General features: G+C 38.1%; 1 protein-coding gene across 2 annotated transcripts in view; it reads left to right on the top strand.

The window, feature by feature from the left end:
* Positions 1-13,657, top strand: part of LOC149846449 (ISWI chromatin-remodeling complex ATPase CHR11-like) — a 28,962-nt gene extending 15,305 nt beyond the window's left edge. The window contains exons 5-25 of one of the 2 annotated variants that reach the window (XM_089996359.1): positions 3,398-3,495; positions 6,226-6,405; positions 6,557-6,778; positions 7,102-7,236; positions 7,329-7,611; positions 7,692-7,765; positions 8,160-8,380; positions 8,473-8,560; positions 8,704-8,797; positions 8,912-9,100; positions 9,244-9,275; positions 9,412-9,488; positions 9,579-9,668; positions 9,758-9,827; positions 9,967-10,024; positions 11,239-11,297; positions 11,375-11,540; positions 12,108-12,286; positions 12,383-12,598; positions 12,867-12,974; positions 13,124-13,657. In XM_089996359.1, coding sequence (XP_089852485.1) covers positions 3,398-3,495; positions 6,226-6,405; positions 6,557-6,778; positions 7,102-7,236; positions 7,329-7,611; positions 7,692-7,765; positions 8,160-8,380; positions 8,473-8,560; positions 8,704-8,797; positions 8,912-9,100; positions 9,244-9,275; positions 9,412-9,488; positions 9,579-9,668; positions 9,758-9,827; positions 9,967-10,024; positions 11,239-11,297; positions 11,375-11,540; positions 12,108-12,286; positions 12,383-12,598; positions 12,867-12,974; positions 13,124-13,141 — 2,657 coding nt within the window. In that variant the 3' untranslated portion in view covers positions 13,142-13,657. The remainder of the gene's footprint in view (positions 1-3,397; positions 3,496-6,225; positions 6,406-6,556; positions 6,779-7,101; positions 7,237-7,328; positions 7,612-7,691; positions 7,766-8,159; positions 8,381-8,472; positions 8,561-8,703; positions 8,798-8,911; positions 9,101-9,243; positions 9,276-9,411; positions 9,489-9,578; positions 9,669-9,757; positions 9,828-9,966; positions 10,025-11,238; positions 11,298-11,374; positions 11,541-12,107; positions 12,287-12,382; positions 12,599-12,866; positions 12,975-13,123) is intronic. The other variant, XM_089996360.1, reaches the window with a different exon arrangement.
* Positions 13,658-14,031: the final 374 nt, after the last annotated feature.

The raw sequence follows: 14,031 nt of genomic DNA on the forward strand, positions 1-14,031 counted from the left end.
TTTTACCATGCGTGAAGGATGAGGAACAAAGAGAGAGAGAAGGAGCTGCAGAGAAACCCTGATTCCCAATACAAGAATCGTCTGCTACTAATCTTGTCATTATATGCTGTTACTAATACAAATCTAGGGTACTAAAATACCCTTTTACAACAAAGAATAATTATATATGTTCCATTAATGAAAGGATGCATGTTCACGGGTCTGGACATTGACCCGTGATCCAAACACGTCTTTTCACTACCCTCCCTCTTGGTTTACGCAGGCAGGAGGGGCGACCCTCTTGCCCCCCTCTCTCTCTCTGTTTACGCAGACAGGAGGGGCGACCCTCCTACCCCCTCTCTTTTCCCCGGGTCCCTTCAGCTGCAACATCATGCTGCAACTGAGGTAGGATACTGAGCTGGGCTCGGTTCGAGCCCAACCCGATTCTCTGTACTAGAGGATTGAGCCTAGGCTTGGTCTTGTCCAAGTTAAGGGCCAGGTCAGACTCAACTTGATTGCCGAGTCCACCCCCTCTTATTTTGTCTTCCCTTTTGCCAGGAATTTAGTCGGGCTCGATCGAGTTGAGCTCATTACCCAGCCCAGCTTGGTCCCCGCCTTCTGTTGGTCAGACACAACCAAGCTTTGTCCGACTAGCACCGAGCCCAACTCGATTCACTCTCGACATGAGCCTGGCTCAGCTTGGTTGGCTTGAATTAGGTTCGGGTTCGACCCTTGCGGCGCAAGCATCACTTATTTCAATAATTTAAAAAGGTTTCATCGTTTCTTTCGCAGAACGATAAAATACCTTTTAGCGCACTCCATCGGCGTAATGGATGCGACACACGCACCAAGACACATGCCCTTGAAAGCCTACGCTCTGAATCGTCCATGAGTCCGACAATCTCCGAGGTAGGGAAAAGTTGCTTACGAGAACAAATGACAGAATGCTTCTAACTTACACATATAGCATATATATATATATATATTTATATATGCTTTTAAACTCAAGGACGAGGTTTGCGTATTCTTGTCCATTTAAAATTTATGTCATTTACTTTGTCGTTGCTCTGTTACGTGCACATGCTACTGTTTATGCAATTTACTTAGCTGACGTACAGTTTCGTACATCATGCATTACTTGCGCAATTTATTTAGCTGATGTACGGTTTTGTACATCGTGTATCACTTACACAGTTTATTTAGCTCGATGTGTTGTTTCACACATCGAGTCTTGCTTTATGTTATTTACTTACTGCCGCGTTGTTATGTGCACAGGCTACTGCTTAAGCAATTTATTTGCCCGATGTACAGTTTCATACATTGTGCACTACTTACGCAATTTATTTAGCTGATGTATGGGTGCGTACATTGTATACCGCTTACGTAGTTTATTTAGCTCAATGTGTGGTTTCACACATTGAGTCTTGCTTTATGTTGTTTATATTGCTGCCGTGCTGTAATGTGCACGACCTTATGTTTTGATATATATGTATTATATATACATATATATGACATTGTAAGGTACACATTTTTGCGTACTCTTGTATTATGCTTGCTTTTAAAAACGCAGATTTGCGTATGTTCGCCAAGTCTTTAAAGAAAAGAGAATTTTGTGCGAGATTCCAATGTTTGAAGTATTTGTTGTTTCGAAAAGCGAAAACAAATATATGGTGGTTGCTTATTCACAATCAGGTCTTTTTTTTTCCAACCCTGCGTAGCCTTAAGAGATATGTGGTCTTTTGTTTTGATATTAAAAAATAACTCGGATATCCCCGGCCTAGAGTATGGGACTTTGATATTTCTAATTAAGGGTGAAGTTTCTTTTCGAGGAATCGATACCCCGTTCATCGTAGTGGTACTATCAAACATGCACAGCATATTGTTACTACGATGATTGATGAAAGGTTTATGGTAACTTCGTAGCGTACAAATACAAAATGATAAAAAGGAAATCACATAAATAATGATAATCGAAACTTTGAGATTCTAAATTAAGGTTGGGGTTTCTTTTTGAGAAACTGATACCCCTTTCATCGTAACAGTACTATCAAACATGCATGAACTATTAGTATTATGATGATTGGATGAGAGGTTTATGGTAACCTCGTAACGTGCAAATGCGCAATGATGAAATTAAAATCACATAAATAGTGATCATCGCCTTCGCAGGTAAGATGTTCGATTTGGTTTGAAAGATCAGAGCATGTAGAATAGGTCGTCAGAGATTGAGTTAGGCCTGAGTTTGGTATAAAATCACATAAGCCATATATGCTAATCAGGCCTCACTGATCCCTTCTTTTGTTATTAAATCTTAAATATGTTACAATGATTTGGGGGCTCGAAGACACAAGATTTACATTCAACTCGAAAGTTTGGAACTTTTTTCAAAAAAATGGGACACATGGACATGAGAATTCTTGATTGTTAATCAATAAAGACTATTTTGAATATTATAACATTTAAAAATGGATATTATTGAAATAAAATTAAAATGTAATAAAATATTATTAAAAAAATATTAAAATAATGCCATATGTGTCGGTGTATGAGTCAGCATGTTCGTTCACGGGACAGCCAAAATTGCATGTGACATATTACCCAACCCATTGACATCCCTTCTTTTTGTTACCAAATCTTGACCCTACTGGATCCAATATGGTTTGGTTTGGGTTCTACCTGACCCATAAACACCTGTGTGTGCATTCGCGCGCACGTGCGCGTGTGTGTGTGTGCAAAACACCGTACGATGATGAATGAGAACAACCCTTTATGCACTTTAAAGTTGATGAAGATGATTCCACATAACAGGTATGAGTTGGGTTTGGATTGAGTCAGTTCAGAGACTGATCTGACTTGCACCAATGAACTAACATTACCAGAATGGGTCTACATGGGTACACCGCCTTTCTAGAAGTACCCATTTTATATAGGTTGCAGGTAGAGAAAAGCAGACCTAGGTTTGGGTCAGTGTGCATGTGCTGTGTTGGGCATAGACATACAAAGTAAGGAATCTTAAGGTCAAAAGCATTCCTAGTCTCCTAGGCAACCAACATTCTTCCATATGTTCCAGAAGATACCTTAGATATAAATAGTGGAGTACCCTTCCTGTTTTACCTTGACACAGTGATCCTTCCTTGAGAATGCACTTCATGGTGTAGCATGGTATGCTCTTTTTCTTTGACATACTCTATTGTGGTATGTGATTGTACGTAATGGTTTTGTCATTGTCTTTTAGTTGCATTTATTCAATTTCTTGATAGATGAATGACATACTTGATACTCTGTCTGGCAATGTTAATGATATTAATGAACATTATACATCTTATGCCAAAGTTATGCCAAAGTGCACACATTAAATCTGAATTTTGAATATTTAATGTCATGCCTTTTAATCAGGCTTGTCTATCTTTATTTTCAGGTATAAAAGGAAAAATGAGGGATTACCAGCTCGCTGGGTTAAATTGGCTAATACGTTTATATGAAAATGGCATTAATGGGATTCTTGCTGATGAAATGGTGATTTACCTATCTTTTCTTGCATATTTCATGTTATACTTCTTGATATAATTTTCAGTCACCTGTTTCTTCTGTTAATCCATTCTCTATTTCTTGTATTTTGAGTTTGAGTTTTATTTTTTGGGTTGATATATTTTTTGGTTGTCTATTATTCTCTTTTTTCCTATATGTTTGTCCAAAAACATTTCCTTCTGTTCCTGAAAAGCATTAAAATTCTTAATGGCTTGCATTTCAAATGAAATTCCTGGATTATGACATGCATGCCTCTTTTATGAAATTGGCCTCCTTTTACGTGGTCCTTTTATTGCTTACACTACAAAAGGTGCTCTTGCATAATGTGCTGCTCAGTGTTGTTATATAATCCTCTATTTTTTCATTTTTTTAAATCACTGTGCCGTTGCATAATGTCCTTTATATAATTCTATCCCTTGGATCATAGGGGCTTGCTGTTTTGATCAAATCTGACCCCATGAATGTGTTTAACATGGTCAAAATAGTAGGAATCAACCCTTGGTTCATATTTTTCCGATGTAGATATACAATTTTTAAGGGGTCAAAAATTGGTACGTAGTCAAACATGTAGATTACATCTAGAGGGTCAGATCTAAAAAAAAAGGAAGTTTTCGTGGAACCCATGAGCGTAGCCAATATTTCTCCTAAATAAGTAAATAAATATCATATGTTGCTCAAATCCTATTTTTATGATTTTTCAAAAATATATATTTTTGCTAATAGTGATGGATAAGCATACGAGATCAATTCAAGAAAATTTGCCATGGTGTATGTTGTTTGCTGATGATATTGTTTTGATTGATGAGTCTAGAGCTGGGGTTAATGCTAAGTTAGAATTATGGAGACAAACATTGGAAGCAAGAGGTTTTAAGTTAAGTAAGAGTAAGACAGAATGTCGATTTAGTAAGCAACGAAGTAGTGATGAGAGTATAGTGAAGCTTGGTGAACAAGAAATACCGGTGGATGATTGTTTCAAATATTTGGGATCTATCATTCAAAAGTATGGAGAAATTGATGGAGATGTAAATCATAGGATAAAGGTTGGGTGGATGAAATGGAAAAGTGCAATTGGAGTGTTGTGCGATCGTAGAATGCCATTGCGGTTGAAGGGAAAGTTTTATAGGACGACTATTAGGCCCACCTTACTTATATGGTACGGAATGTTGGGCTGCCAAGAGACATCATATTAAAAAAATGAGTGTAGCTGAGATGCGTATGCTTAGATGGATGTGTGGAAATACAATAAAAGATAAGATTCGGAACGAGGAGATACGTAAGAAGGTAGGCATTGCACCCATTGAAAATAAGATGAGAGAGAATCGTTTAAGGTGGTTTGGACATACGTAAGAAGGCCTAATGATGCTCCGGTTAGAAGGATGGAGAAATGGGAAAATATATTAGTTAAAAGAGGTCGGGGTAGGCCTAGGAAGACTTGGATGGAGATGATAGGAAAGGATATGAATGCTTTGAACGTCACCGAGGACATGGCATTGGATAGAAATGATTGGAGGAGAAGGATTCATGTGGAAGACCCAGAATGATTTTCTTTTTTGGTTCATATTGCCGACCCCAATTGTTTTGGTATGAAGGCGTAGTTGTTGTTGTTGTATATTTTTTTAAAGGGCCAGCTTGAGCTCAACTCACCTTTCCTGGTTCACTAAAAACTTGGGCTCAGCTCGGCTCATCACTTGCTTGAGCTCACTGTCTGTTTTAGTCTTACTAGGCCGAGCAGCGAGCTTGAACTGGCCAAACACCTTGTTTGGTTTGTTTACTTGCTTTTTGAAAGAAAATGTTATCTAACTTGCATTCCTTTTCTCATATCCCTGACCTGATTCATTTGTCTAGCATCAGTCCCACCGTTAGTTTTTTGGAAACATTCTATTCAAAATTCCTTTTGGGTGCCTATCACCTTCTACCATGTTCTCTACTGTTTCCAACTAATTGTCTGTTCTTTCATCCCGTGCCTTTCAATTTTCGACCACACAATCACTGTTCAAAGTGACAGGAGTCTGGTGAAAATCCGAGTATATCATCTCTTAAGGTTTTATGTCTGCTTGAACAAATCTAGTTTGAAACTTCGGATGACCTGAATTGTCTGCTTGTAGATGGACTATGAATTCTTTGTATTTTTATTCTCATTGCGCTCTTTTGTTTTTCTTGTATCATTTACTGTTTCAGTTTTTGCATCAGTTTGTTGTCCCATGTTCATTGAACATGAAAAACAACTTTGTGCGCCTTGAATTCTCTCAAGCTGGAAACATGCTTTTGTGGATCCCCACTTGGAATCATTCACGTGTTGGTTATCCCAACAATGCTATTTTTCTTCACTACTTTTATTACCCAATTTGATGTAAGTTTCTCATCAAAACGAGCGAGTAAATACCACTTATGCTTTTACAACAAAGTACTTGTCCCTTCTGCCAATGGGGATGATTGTTAAACCTTGTTGGTTTGTCCTTCTATATTATTTATTTGACATGTGTGGTCCAAACTTATCAGCTTTCCTTAACCACATTGAGTGTCTTTCTTTGTCCCTACTTGCTTATCATAAGTCTGTATTTCTTCATTATTTATGTGGGTCATTGACCCATTGGATGAATATTGTATGTTTATTGTTATGCATAATGTTCTGTATGAAAATACCTTTCCAATTTGTATTTTTCCACTGCAAATTGTTATGCTTGTCTAAATTGGTGTCCTTTTATTGTTTTCATCCAGGGGCTGGGTAAGACTTTGCAGACTATTTCTCTTCTTGGTTACTTGCATGAGTTCAGAGGAATTACAGGGCCTCATTTGGTAGTTGCACCAAAATCAACTCTTGGTAATTGGATGAAGGAGATTTGGCGTTTTTGCCCAGTTTTGCGGCCTATCAAGTTTCTCGGAAATCCAGAAGAAAGGGTAAAGGACAGGGTGCTATTAGCACAGATTCTTTTTAGTGCTGTGTTCTATTTGATAATCCTTTGTATGACAGTAAACCTTGTGTAGATAGCACAAGGCCTGGTTTTATGCTAATGATGATCTTGGAATGGCTTTCCTTTTGTTCTTGCAGAAGCATATCCGTGAGAACCTATTGGTGGCTGGAAAATTTGATATATGTGTGACTAGTTTTGAAATGGCTATTAAAGAGAAATCTTGGCTTTGCCATTTTAGCTGGCGTTATGTTATAATTGATGAGGCCCATCGCATTAAAAATGAGAATTCTCTATTGTCAAAAACAATGAGACTCTATAAAACCAACTATCGCCTCTTAATCACTGGAACACCTCTTCAGGTACAGCCATTCTTTTCAATATGGTTCTTATCTGGTGTCATTTATACACACATACATATCATTAACATTGTGTGTGTGTGCGTGTATGTGCATGTGCACGCCTGCGTTCATGCATGTGTTCATAGCAATTTCTCCACATCCATTGATTAGAAAACTGTTACCGTGCACATCGGTCTCTAGCTTTCCTTTAGATCCCTTGGTTGGAAAACTGTTTCTGATGGATATTTGACCTAGTTGTGCTGTATGTTAAGCTTTGTGTTCTTGGTGTAAATGTTTACTACTGTTATTTTGTGAATTTTGAATACTGCTTTGTTTGAGTGCAGAACAACCTCCATGAGCTATGGTCGCTTCTCAATTTTCTTCTGCCAGAGATATTCAGCTCTGCTGAGACCTTTGATGAATGGTTTCAAATATCTGGTGAAAACGATCAGCAGGAGGTTGTTCAACAGCTACACAAGGTACTTGAACTTGATTTATCTAATCCAGGTTTTCTGATGCTATATTTTGGCCAAGTTCTGTTAATATTACATGTGCTGTCTTTGTCTTTAAGGTCCTTCGTCCCTTCCTTCTTCGAAGATTAAAGTCTGATGTTGAAAAAGGTCTGCCACCAAAAAAGGAGACCATACTCAAGGTTGGCATGTCCCAGTTGCAGAAGCAGTTCTATAGAGCGTTGCTTCAGAAAGACCTAGAAGTTATCAATGCTGGGGGAGAACGCAAGCGTCTTCTGAATATAGCTATGCAGCTGCGTAAATGTTGTAATCATCCTTATCTTTTCCAAGGAGCTGAACCAGGCCCTCCGTATACTACTGGAGAACATCTTATCACAAATGCTGGTATTTTTTGCTCTTTTGACGTAATTAGCTTATGGACCTTTGTGTTTCGGTTAATTTTTTTGTATGCTTTCCATTTCTAGGTAAGATGGTCCTTCTTGACAAGTTACTTCCAAAGCTAAAAGAACGTGGCTCACGGGTTCTAATATTTTCACAGGTAAGGGTCCATGATAGGGTTGTATATAAAATAGGCATTTTGGAGCTTTTTATGCCAATATTTTTTAAGGTGTAATCTTTTTTTTTTCATCCACCTCTACCTTGTGGGGTTTTCCCCTCTATTTTGAATTCCTAGAGTTGAGTCATTAGGTTTTTTATTTTCTTGAGCCAGCAATTAATCCTTCCATGAGGAATGCCTGCATCTAAATTCATTTTTGTATAATGCATGACAGTGAGATCTTTATACATTCCATGGCTCAATTTCATCCTTCAGTTTCATAATTTGATCTCGCTCCTGAAATGCTTGGTGTTCCTTTCTTTTCACCATTGCAATTTGCTTTACAAATATACTCAGCGCCAAATGCTTATACTTGGTTCTTTTGTCTGGAATTCAGATGACTAGGCTGTTGGATATTCTTGAAGATTATCTGATGTTCCGGGGTTATCTGTACTGTCGGATTGATGGGAATACTGGTGGTGAAGATCGTGATGCTTCTATTGAGACATTTAATCAACCAGGAAGTGACAAGTTCATATTTTTGCTGTCTACCAGAGCAGGTGGTTTGGGGATCAATCTTGCAACTGCAGATGTTGTGATTCTCTATGACAGCGATTGGTATGGTCTTGTGTATTCCATTGTCTTTTTGTTAATGCCTGATTTTGGCTGTGGGTAAAGTTATGGAGAGTTTTGTTCATGCTATTTACCAGGAACCCCCAAGTTGATCTGCAAGCTCAAGACCGAGCTCACAGGATTGGTCAGAAGAAAGAAGTTCAAGTGTTCCGTTTTTGTACTGAGGTCAGTTAGCTCACCCAGAAATTGTTGGCCATTTCTTGAGGTTCTTTGATAAAAAAGCTACTTTCCAACAGGATACTTGCTACTTGTCTCCTCAGTATCTCTCTCATGGCCATTTCCTCACAATTTAGTTTGCTTAATTGCAGTACACAATAGAGGAGAAAGTAATTGAAAGGGCTTATAAAAAACTTGCACTTGATGCTTTGGTCATTCAACAAGGTCGATTGGCAGAGCAGAAAAGTATGCATTCTGTCCTTTGTTCTCATTTCTAAATCTTGATTGAGAAAACTCTCATTTAATTGCTTTATTTTGAGAATGAGATTGTTGTTACTTTTCAAATTGCTTTTGCTGCAGCTGTCAACAAGGATGAATTACTGCAAATGGTGAGGTTTGGTGCTGAAATGGTTTTCAGCTCCAAAGACAGCACCATCACTGATGAAGATATTGATAGAATTATTGCTAAAGGCGAAGAAGCAACAGCCGAGCTTGACGCAAAGATGAAGAAATTCACAGAAGATGCCATAAAATTTAAAATGGATGACAGTATGTCAAATCCATGCTTTATTATGATGCCACAACTACTTATCATCTGGTTGCTTTCTTTTAGGGTTTTCTTCATTTCTGTAATGAAAGCTCCCTACATAGATTTTTTGAATTTGATGGCATATTGGTTGTTTATCTTGCAGCTGCTGAACTATATGACTTTGATGATGAAAAGGTACAGAAGTCTTGCTGACGACTACATTTTCTTGCTTGGTTTAGTTGCTTGTTCAGTATGCTTATGCTTCAGTTGATTGGTAATTATATTTTTAAAGTGTTTTGTTGTTGATTTTTTGTTATTTCTGTTATTGAAGGATGACAATAAACTTGACTTGAAGAAGTTTGTTACTGAGAATTGGATTGAACCACCTAAAAGGGAGCGCAAGCGCAAGTAAGTGGGCTTGCTGAGGGTTCATGCTTCATTTATAATATAGTATTATGGCCAAGGTATCTTATTTATTGTCTTCTGGTTCTTTCTTAGCTATTCAGAGTCTGATTACTTCAAGCAAGCATTGCGACAAGGTGTCCCATCAAAACCCAGAGAACCCCGAATTCCTCGTATGCCACAATTGTAGGTTTTTCTGTCTGCTTCGGTATGTGCAGATTTAGTGGATTCACGAGTTGTCAAGGTTCTTGATCCTCACTAACTTTTGATTTTAGGCATGATTTTCAGTTTTTCAATACACAAAGGTTAAACGAACTATATGAAAAAGAAGTGCGCTTTCTCATGGTATGCAGTTCTTGAAAATTCATTCTTTCTAACCACCACCATTTGAATTGACTAATTATTTTGGACTATTTTGTTCTCCATATGCAAGATGCTGTACAAAGAATTGGTTTAACCTTTTAAAACAATTCCAACTTTGCAGGTCACCCATCAGAAGAACCAGTTGAAAGACACAATTGGAGATGGAGATGATGTTGAAGGTGTTCTCCTGCATCATAGCTTCCCCATTGATCACCATGTTATCCTCTTTGTGCTTTGTTGGATTTGATGCTTTTATAAATATAATGACATGCTGTGAGCTCAGAATAGTAATTGATCAAGTCTTTTAGTGAGTTCACAAAAAATAAAGAACTCCATAGTAGCTGAAGTACTGGATTTCTTGCACCAAGTAAAGTTAGAGATGGTTCAAAGCATGGTTAATTTTTGTCATGTCAATTAAAGCTAGGCCAGGTAGGGACTGGCCAACCTGACCCATCAACAGTCTGGGCCATGGGCTTTCTGAAGGCCTGCCCAGGTGGTGCCTAAACCCAGTTCGGGTTGAGATGGATCTTGAAAAGGAGGCCCAGGTCCTCCCCAAATGGGCCAGGCCATGGGTGACCTGTGGGCCCATAAGATGAGGGGGGAGATTTCTATCTGCAGTTGATGAATCTGCCCTGATCATAAAGTTGGATTTCTCTATGATTTTTTTATTACACGCCTTGCCTCATGAATCTAAATTGGACTTGATTGGGTGCTTCAAAACTTGCTAAAACTAGGTCGTGCTCTGCTTCAGTTGGTATGGTAATATACATATATATTGGCTTGTTTATGTATATATACACTTATATGTATGTATTATGCTTACATGCTTTGTAATTAGTAATGTCCTATAGAGGCATTTTTGTCATTTCCTTATTATGTAATTGCAACTGTCCAATAGGGGCAGCATTGTACTTTTTATTTTCTGTTATTTTTTTTTGTATTTTGGCACATTCTTGAAAATGACCCTTAGAGCCGTTGGGGGCTTCCCAATGGCTATAACGTTGGGAGCTCCCCAACATCTCTTAGAGCCTTGTATGGGCCTATTTAAAGAGGCCTTCTGCCTCTCTTTGGTATGCTTGTCTCAAGCATTTTCAATATAATTTTTTTTTTATATTTTGTCTCCTCTCTCTTTCTCTCCCTCTAATACTCTTTGCGAGTTCTTTGTGCTAGCCTTTGTGGCTTATTGTATTTTGTCCGTTAGAGGCTTTTGTGTTTGTGCACTCTTTGTAGCCCATTAGTGGCATTATATTTGTGCACATTTGGTTTCATTACAATGGTATACTAAGTACAAGTGTACACCGTTCTTTTTGTTGGGCTTTTTGCTCAGGATTGACTGAGTGCTGAGTTCTGTGTCACATGGTTTCTATTTGCTGATTGATATTTGATATTTTAGATACAGGAGACCCTCTCACTGCGGAGGAACAGGAAGAGAAAGATCAACTACTAGAGGAGGTGATTCAAATGCTGTTATCATTGTTGGAAGCCTGATATTCATTTCTTAGCGGGAACTTTTTTTTTTGTGGCTTTAGGGGTTTTCAACATGGACAAGGAGGGACTTCAATACTTTCATTCGAGCATGTGAAAAGTATGGTCGTAATGATATAAAAAGTATTGCTTCTGAGATGGAAGGGAAAACAGAGGAGGAAGTAGAAAGATATGCTAAGGTATTTAAGGAGAGATACAAGGAATTGAACGGTAAGTGTTCTTATTTGGCCATTTTACTGATTCATTCATGTTGTTAACTATTCCTTTTATCATTTCAAAGACATGAGATCACTTTGGATTTAGTTCATTGTGGTTTCTTGATCCAGAGAATACTACTCTCCTGAGTCATACGTCTTGGGAGCCTGGCGGTTCTTCGAATTCATAGGAGGAAGGATTCTGCTGGTGTTCAAAAAATATTAAAAGGATCCTTTAGTAAATCAACACTAGTTTGACCCTGATTTGACCCAAAAAACTTGGCAAGCTTCATTCTGGCAGGCTTGTCTGCTTTATCAAGCTAAATATTTTTCAATCTGTTACAGTTTGCACTGTTTCTTGCCCTGCAGGATCTAGATTTGACTGACTGGATAGTGTGATTTGCTAAATATGGTTCTTTTTTGAATTTTGTGTTGGTGCTTTTCAAAATTATGGTTGGCATCTACCTCAATCTTCTCAATCACTTGATTGGGTTTATAAGCTGGTCACTGCAGCTGCTTTCCATTTACTAGGACAAATGTTCAATGTCTTTGTTGATTTTTTCTTTTCCCCATTTCCTGCTAGATTATGATAGGATAATCAAGAATATTGAGAAAGGGGAGGCAAGAATTTCTCGGAAAGATGAGATAATGAAGGCAATTGGAAAGAAATTGGATCGTTATAAGAACCCATGGCAGGAACTAAAGATCCAGTATGGACAGAATAAAGGAAAGCTATACAATGAGGAATGTGACCGTTTCATGGTTTGACTCCACCTTCCTCCAAAATCTTAGTTACTAGTTTTTCCTTCAAAATTTTGACTTCTGGTTGTCTGAATTTTCTTTTTAATGGTATTATAGCTCTGCATGGTTCATAAACTTGGTTATGGAAATTGGGATGACTTGAAAGCAGCTTTCCGCACATCTCCATTGTTCCGTTTTGATTGGTTTGTGAAGTCTCGTACTACACAAGAGCTTGCAAGACGCTGTGATACACTTATTCGTTTGGTGGAAAAAGAAAATCAAGAGTTTGATGAAAGAGAAAGGCAGGCGAGGAGAGATAAGAAGCTTGCCAAGGTTGTGGACATTCCTTTTGTTTCCCACGCTGTTGGGATGTTCCTTTAACCATGGGAACATTTTCTTTCTCCATTTTTGTTTTGTTACTCATGTGGTGCACATTGATTGGTGTGATATTTAAATTTTCATTTAAAAAAGAAATTATAATACTGTAACTGGGTAGTGGTGTTGCATTTTTCTTCTTTGCTTTAGGTTTTAACCTTCTGTATTTAAGCTGTGGCATGTGTAAATGTTTACTAATTTGTTGAAATTTTCTGTGACTTTTCAGAGCCTAACGCCATTGAAGCGATCCAAGTCAAGGAGTCCTGCTGTTGAGCCTGTTGCCTCTTCTATGAAGAAGCGGAAGCAGTCAGCCATGGATGACTATGTGACTTCAGTAAGTAGCATTTCTCCTTGGGTAGTGGAAGTGGAAATTACTTACTAGCATATGATATGATTATGTTCAATGCACAACTTCTGGTGCATTTCTTGTGAAGCATTTATGAAGGATGGTATTTCAACTTTATCTTGATTTCTTTGTTACAGAGTAGGAGAAGGAAATGATGGTGTCAAGGCAGATCCTGCAAAATACATTTTGGTGTTTTGAATGCATCATCATTATCAGAGATTCCGTAAAAAATCAATGGAAATTTGGTCAAGCTTGGTTCTCCTGACTGTTACATATTAATGCTGTGGCGTCTTTTCCCCATGTTTTCGGTGTCACATGGGTTCATGCCTAAATTGGAAGCCCATATACATGACGTTGTGTGTTTAAATTCAGTCTCTAATAGCAGTCCACGTTGTTGGAAAAGGAGGAAACCATACTTTTGGGTTATGGCTGAGAGGATGAGTTCTGAACTTCTAATAGCAAATACGAAGAATTCCTGTTGTATACATTTCTTCAGTATAGTTTGTTCCATCGATGTCCGGTTCCCCCGGTTCCATCATCACTATCCCCTATTTTTCTATCTTGGGCTGGACTGTTTAAGGCCTCTATTCGTTAAAGGATTGAACCTCCATGACTCTTTTGAGGTTGCAAGCCCATTGGTATTATGTTGGTATGATCTTCCTTGCGGTTTAGTGGTTCTGTGGCAAGTGAATATCATGGGTCTTTATTTTTGATGTATTTCCCTTGCACGTTGCTTTATGATTTTGGAGGGGTGGGTGTTACATGGATGTGTCTGCAGATATGGGGATACAGCCATTTTTATGAAATTTCCAATATGACTTGTGTATAAAGGGTGATATCCGTGTCACATAAGCTCTCTGTTGTTTGGGAATGGAGTTGGCAGCATCAACACCACATTTCGACACCATTTTAAGAGTGCTTTTGGCAACTCCATCCACAATACCAGATAATGGCAACACATGTAAATGTTGTTTCCATTTCAATGTATGGCTCCCAAACAGAGCCTAAAAACAGTTTACTGTAGGGTTATGATATCGTCATTTAA

Source organism: Nuphar pumila, chromosome 2 (genome assembly GCF_984573655.1).
Source record: "Nuphar pumila chromosome 2, dmNupPumi1.hap1.1, whole genome shotgun sequence".
Lineage (NCBI taxonomy): Eukaryota > Viridiplantae > Streptophyta > Magnoliopsida > Nymphaeales > Nymphaeaceae > Nuphar > Nuphar pumila.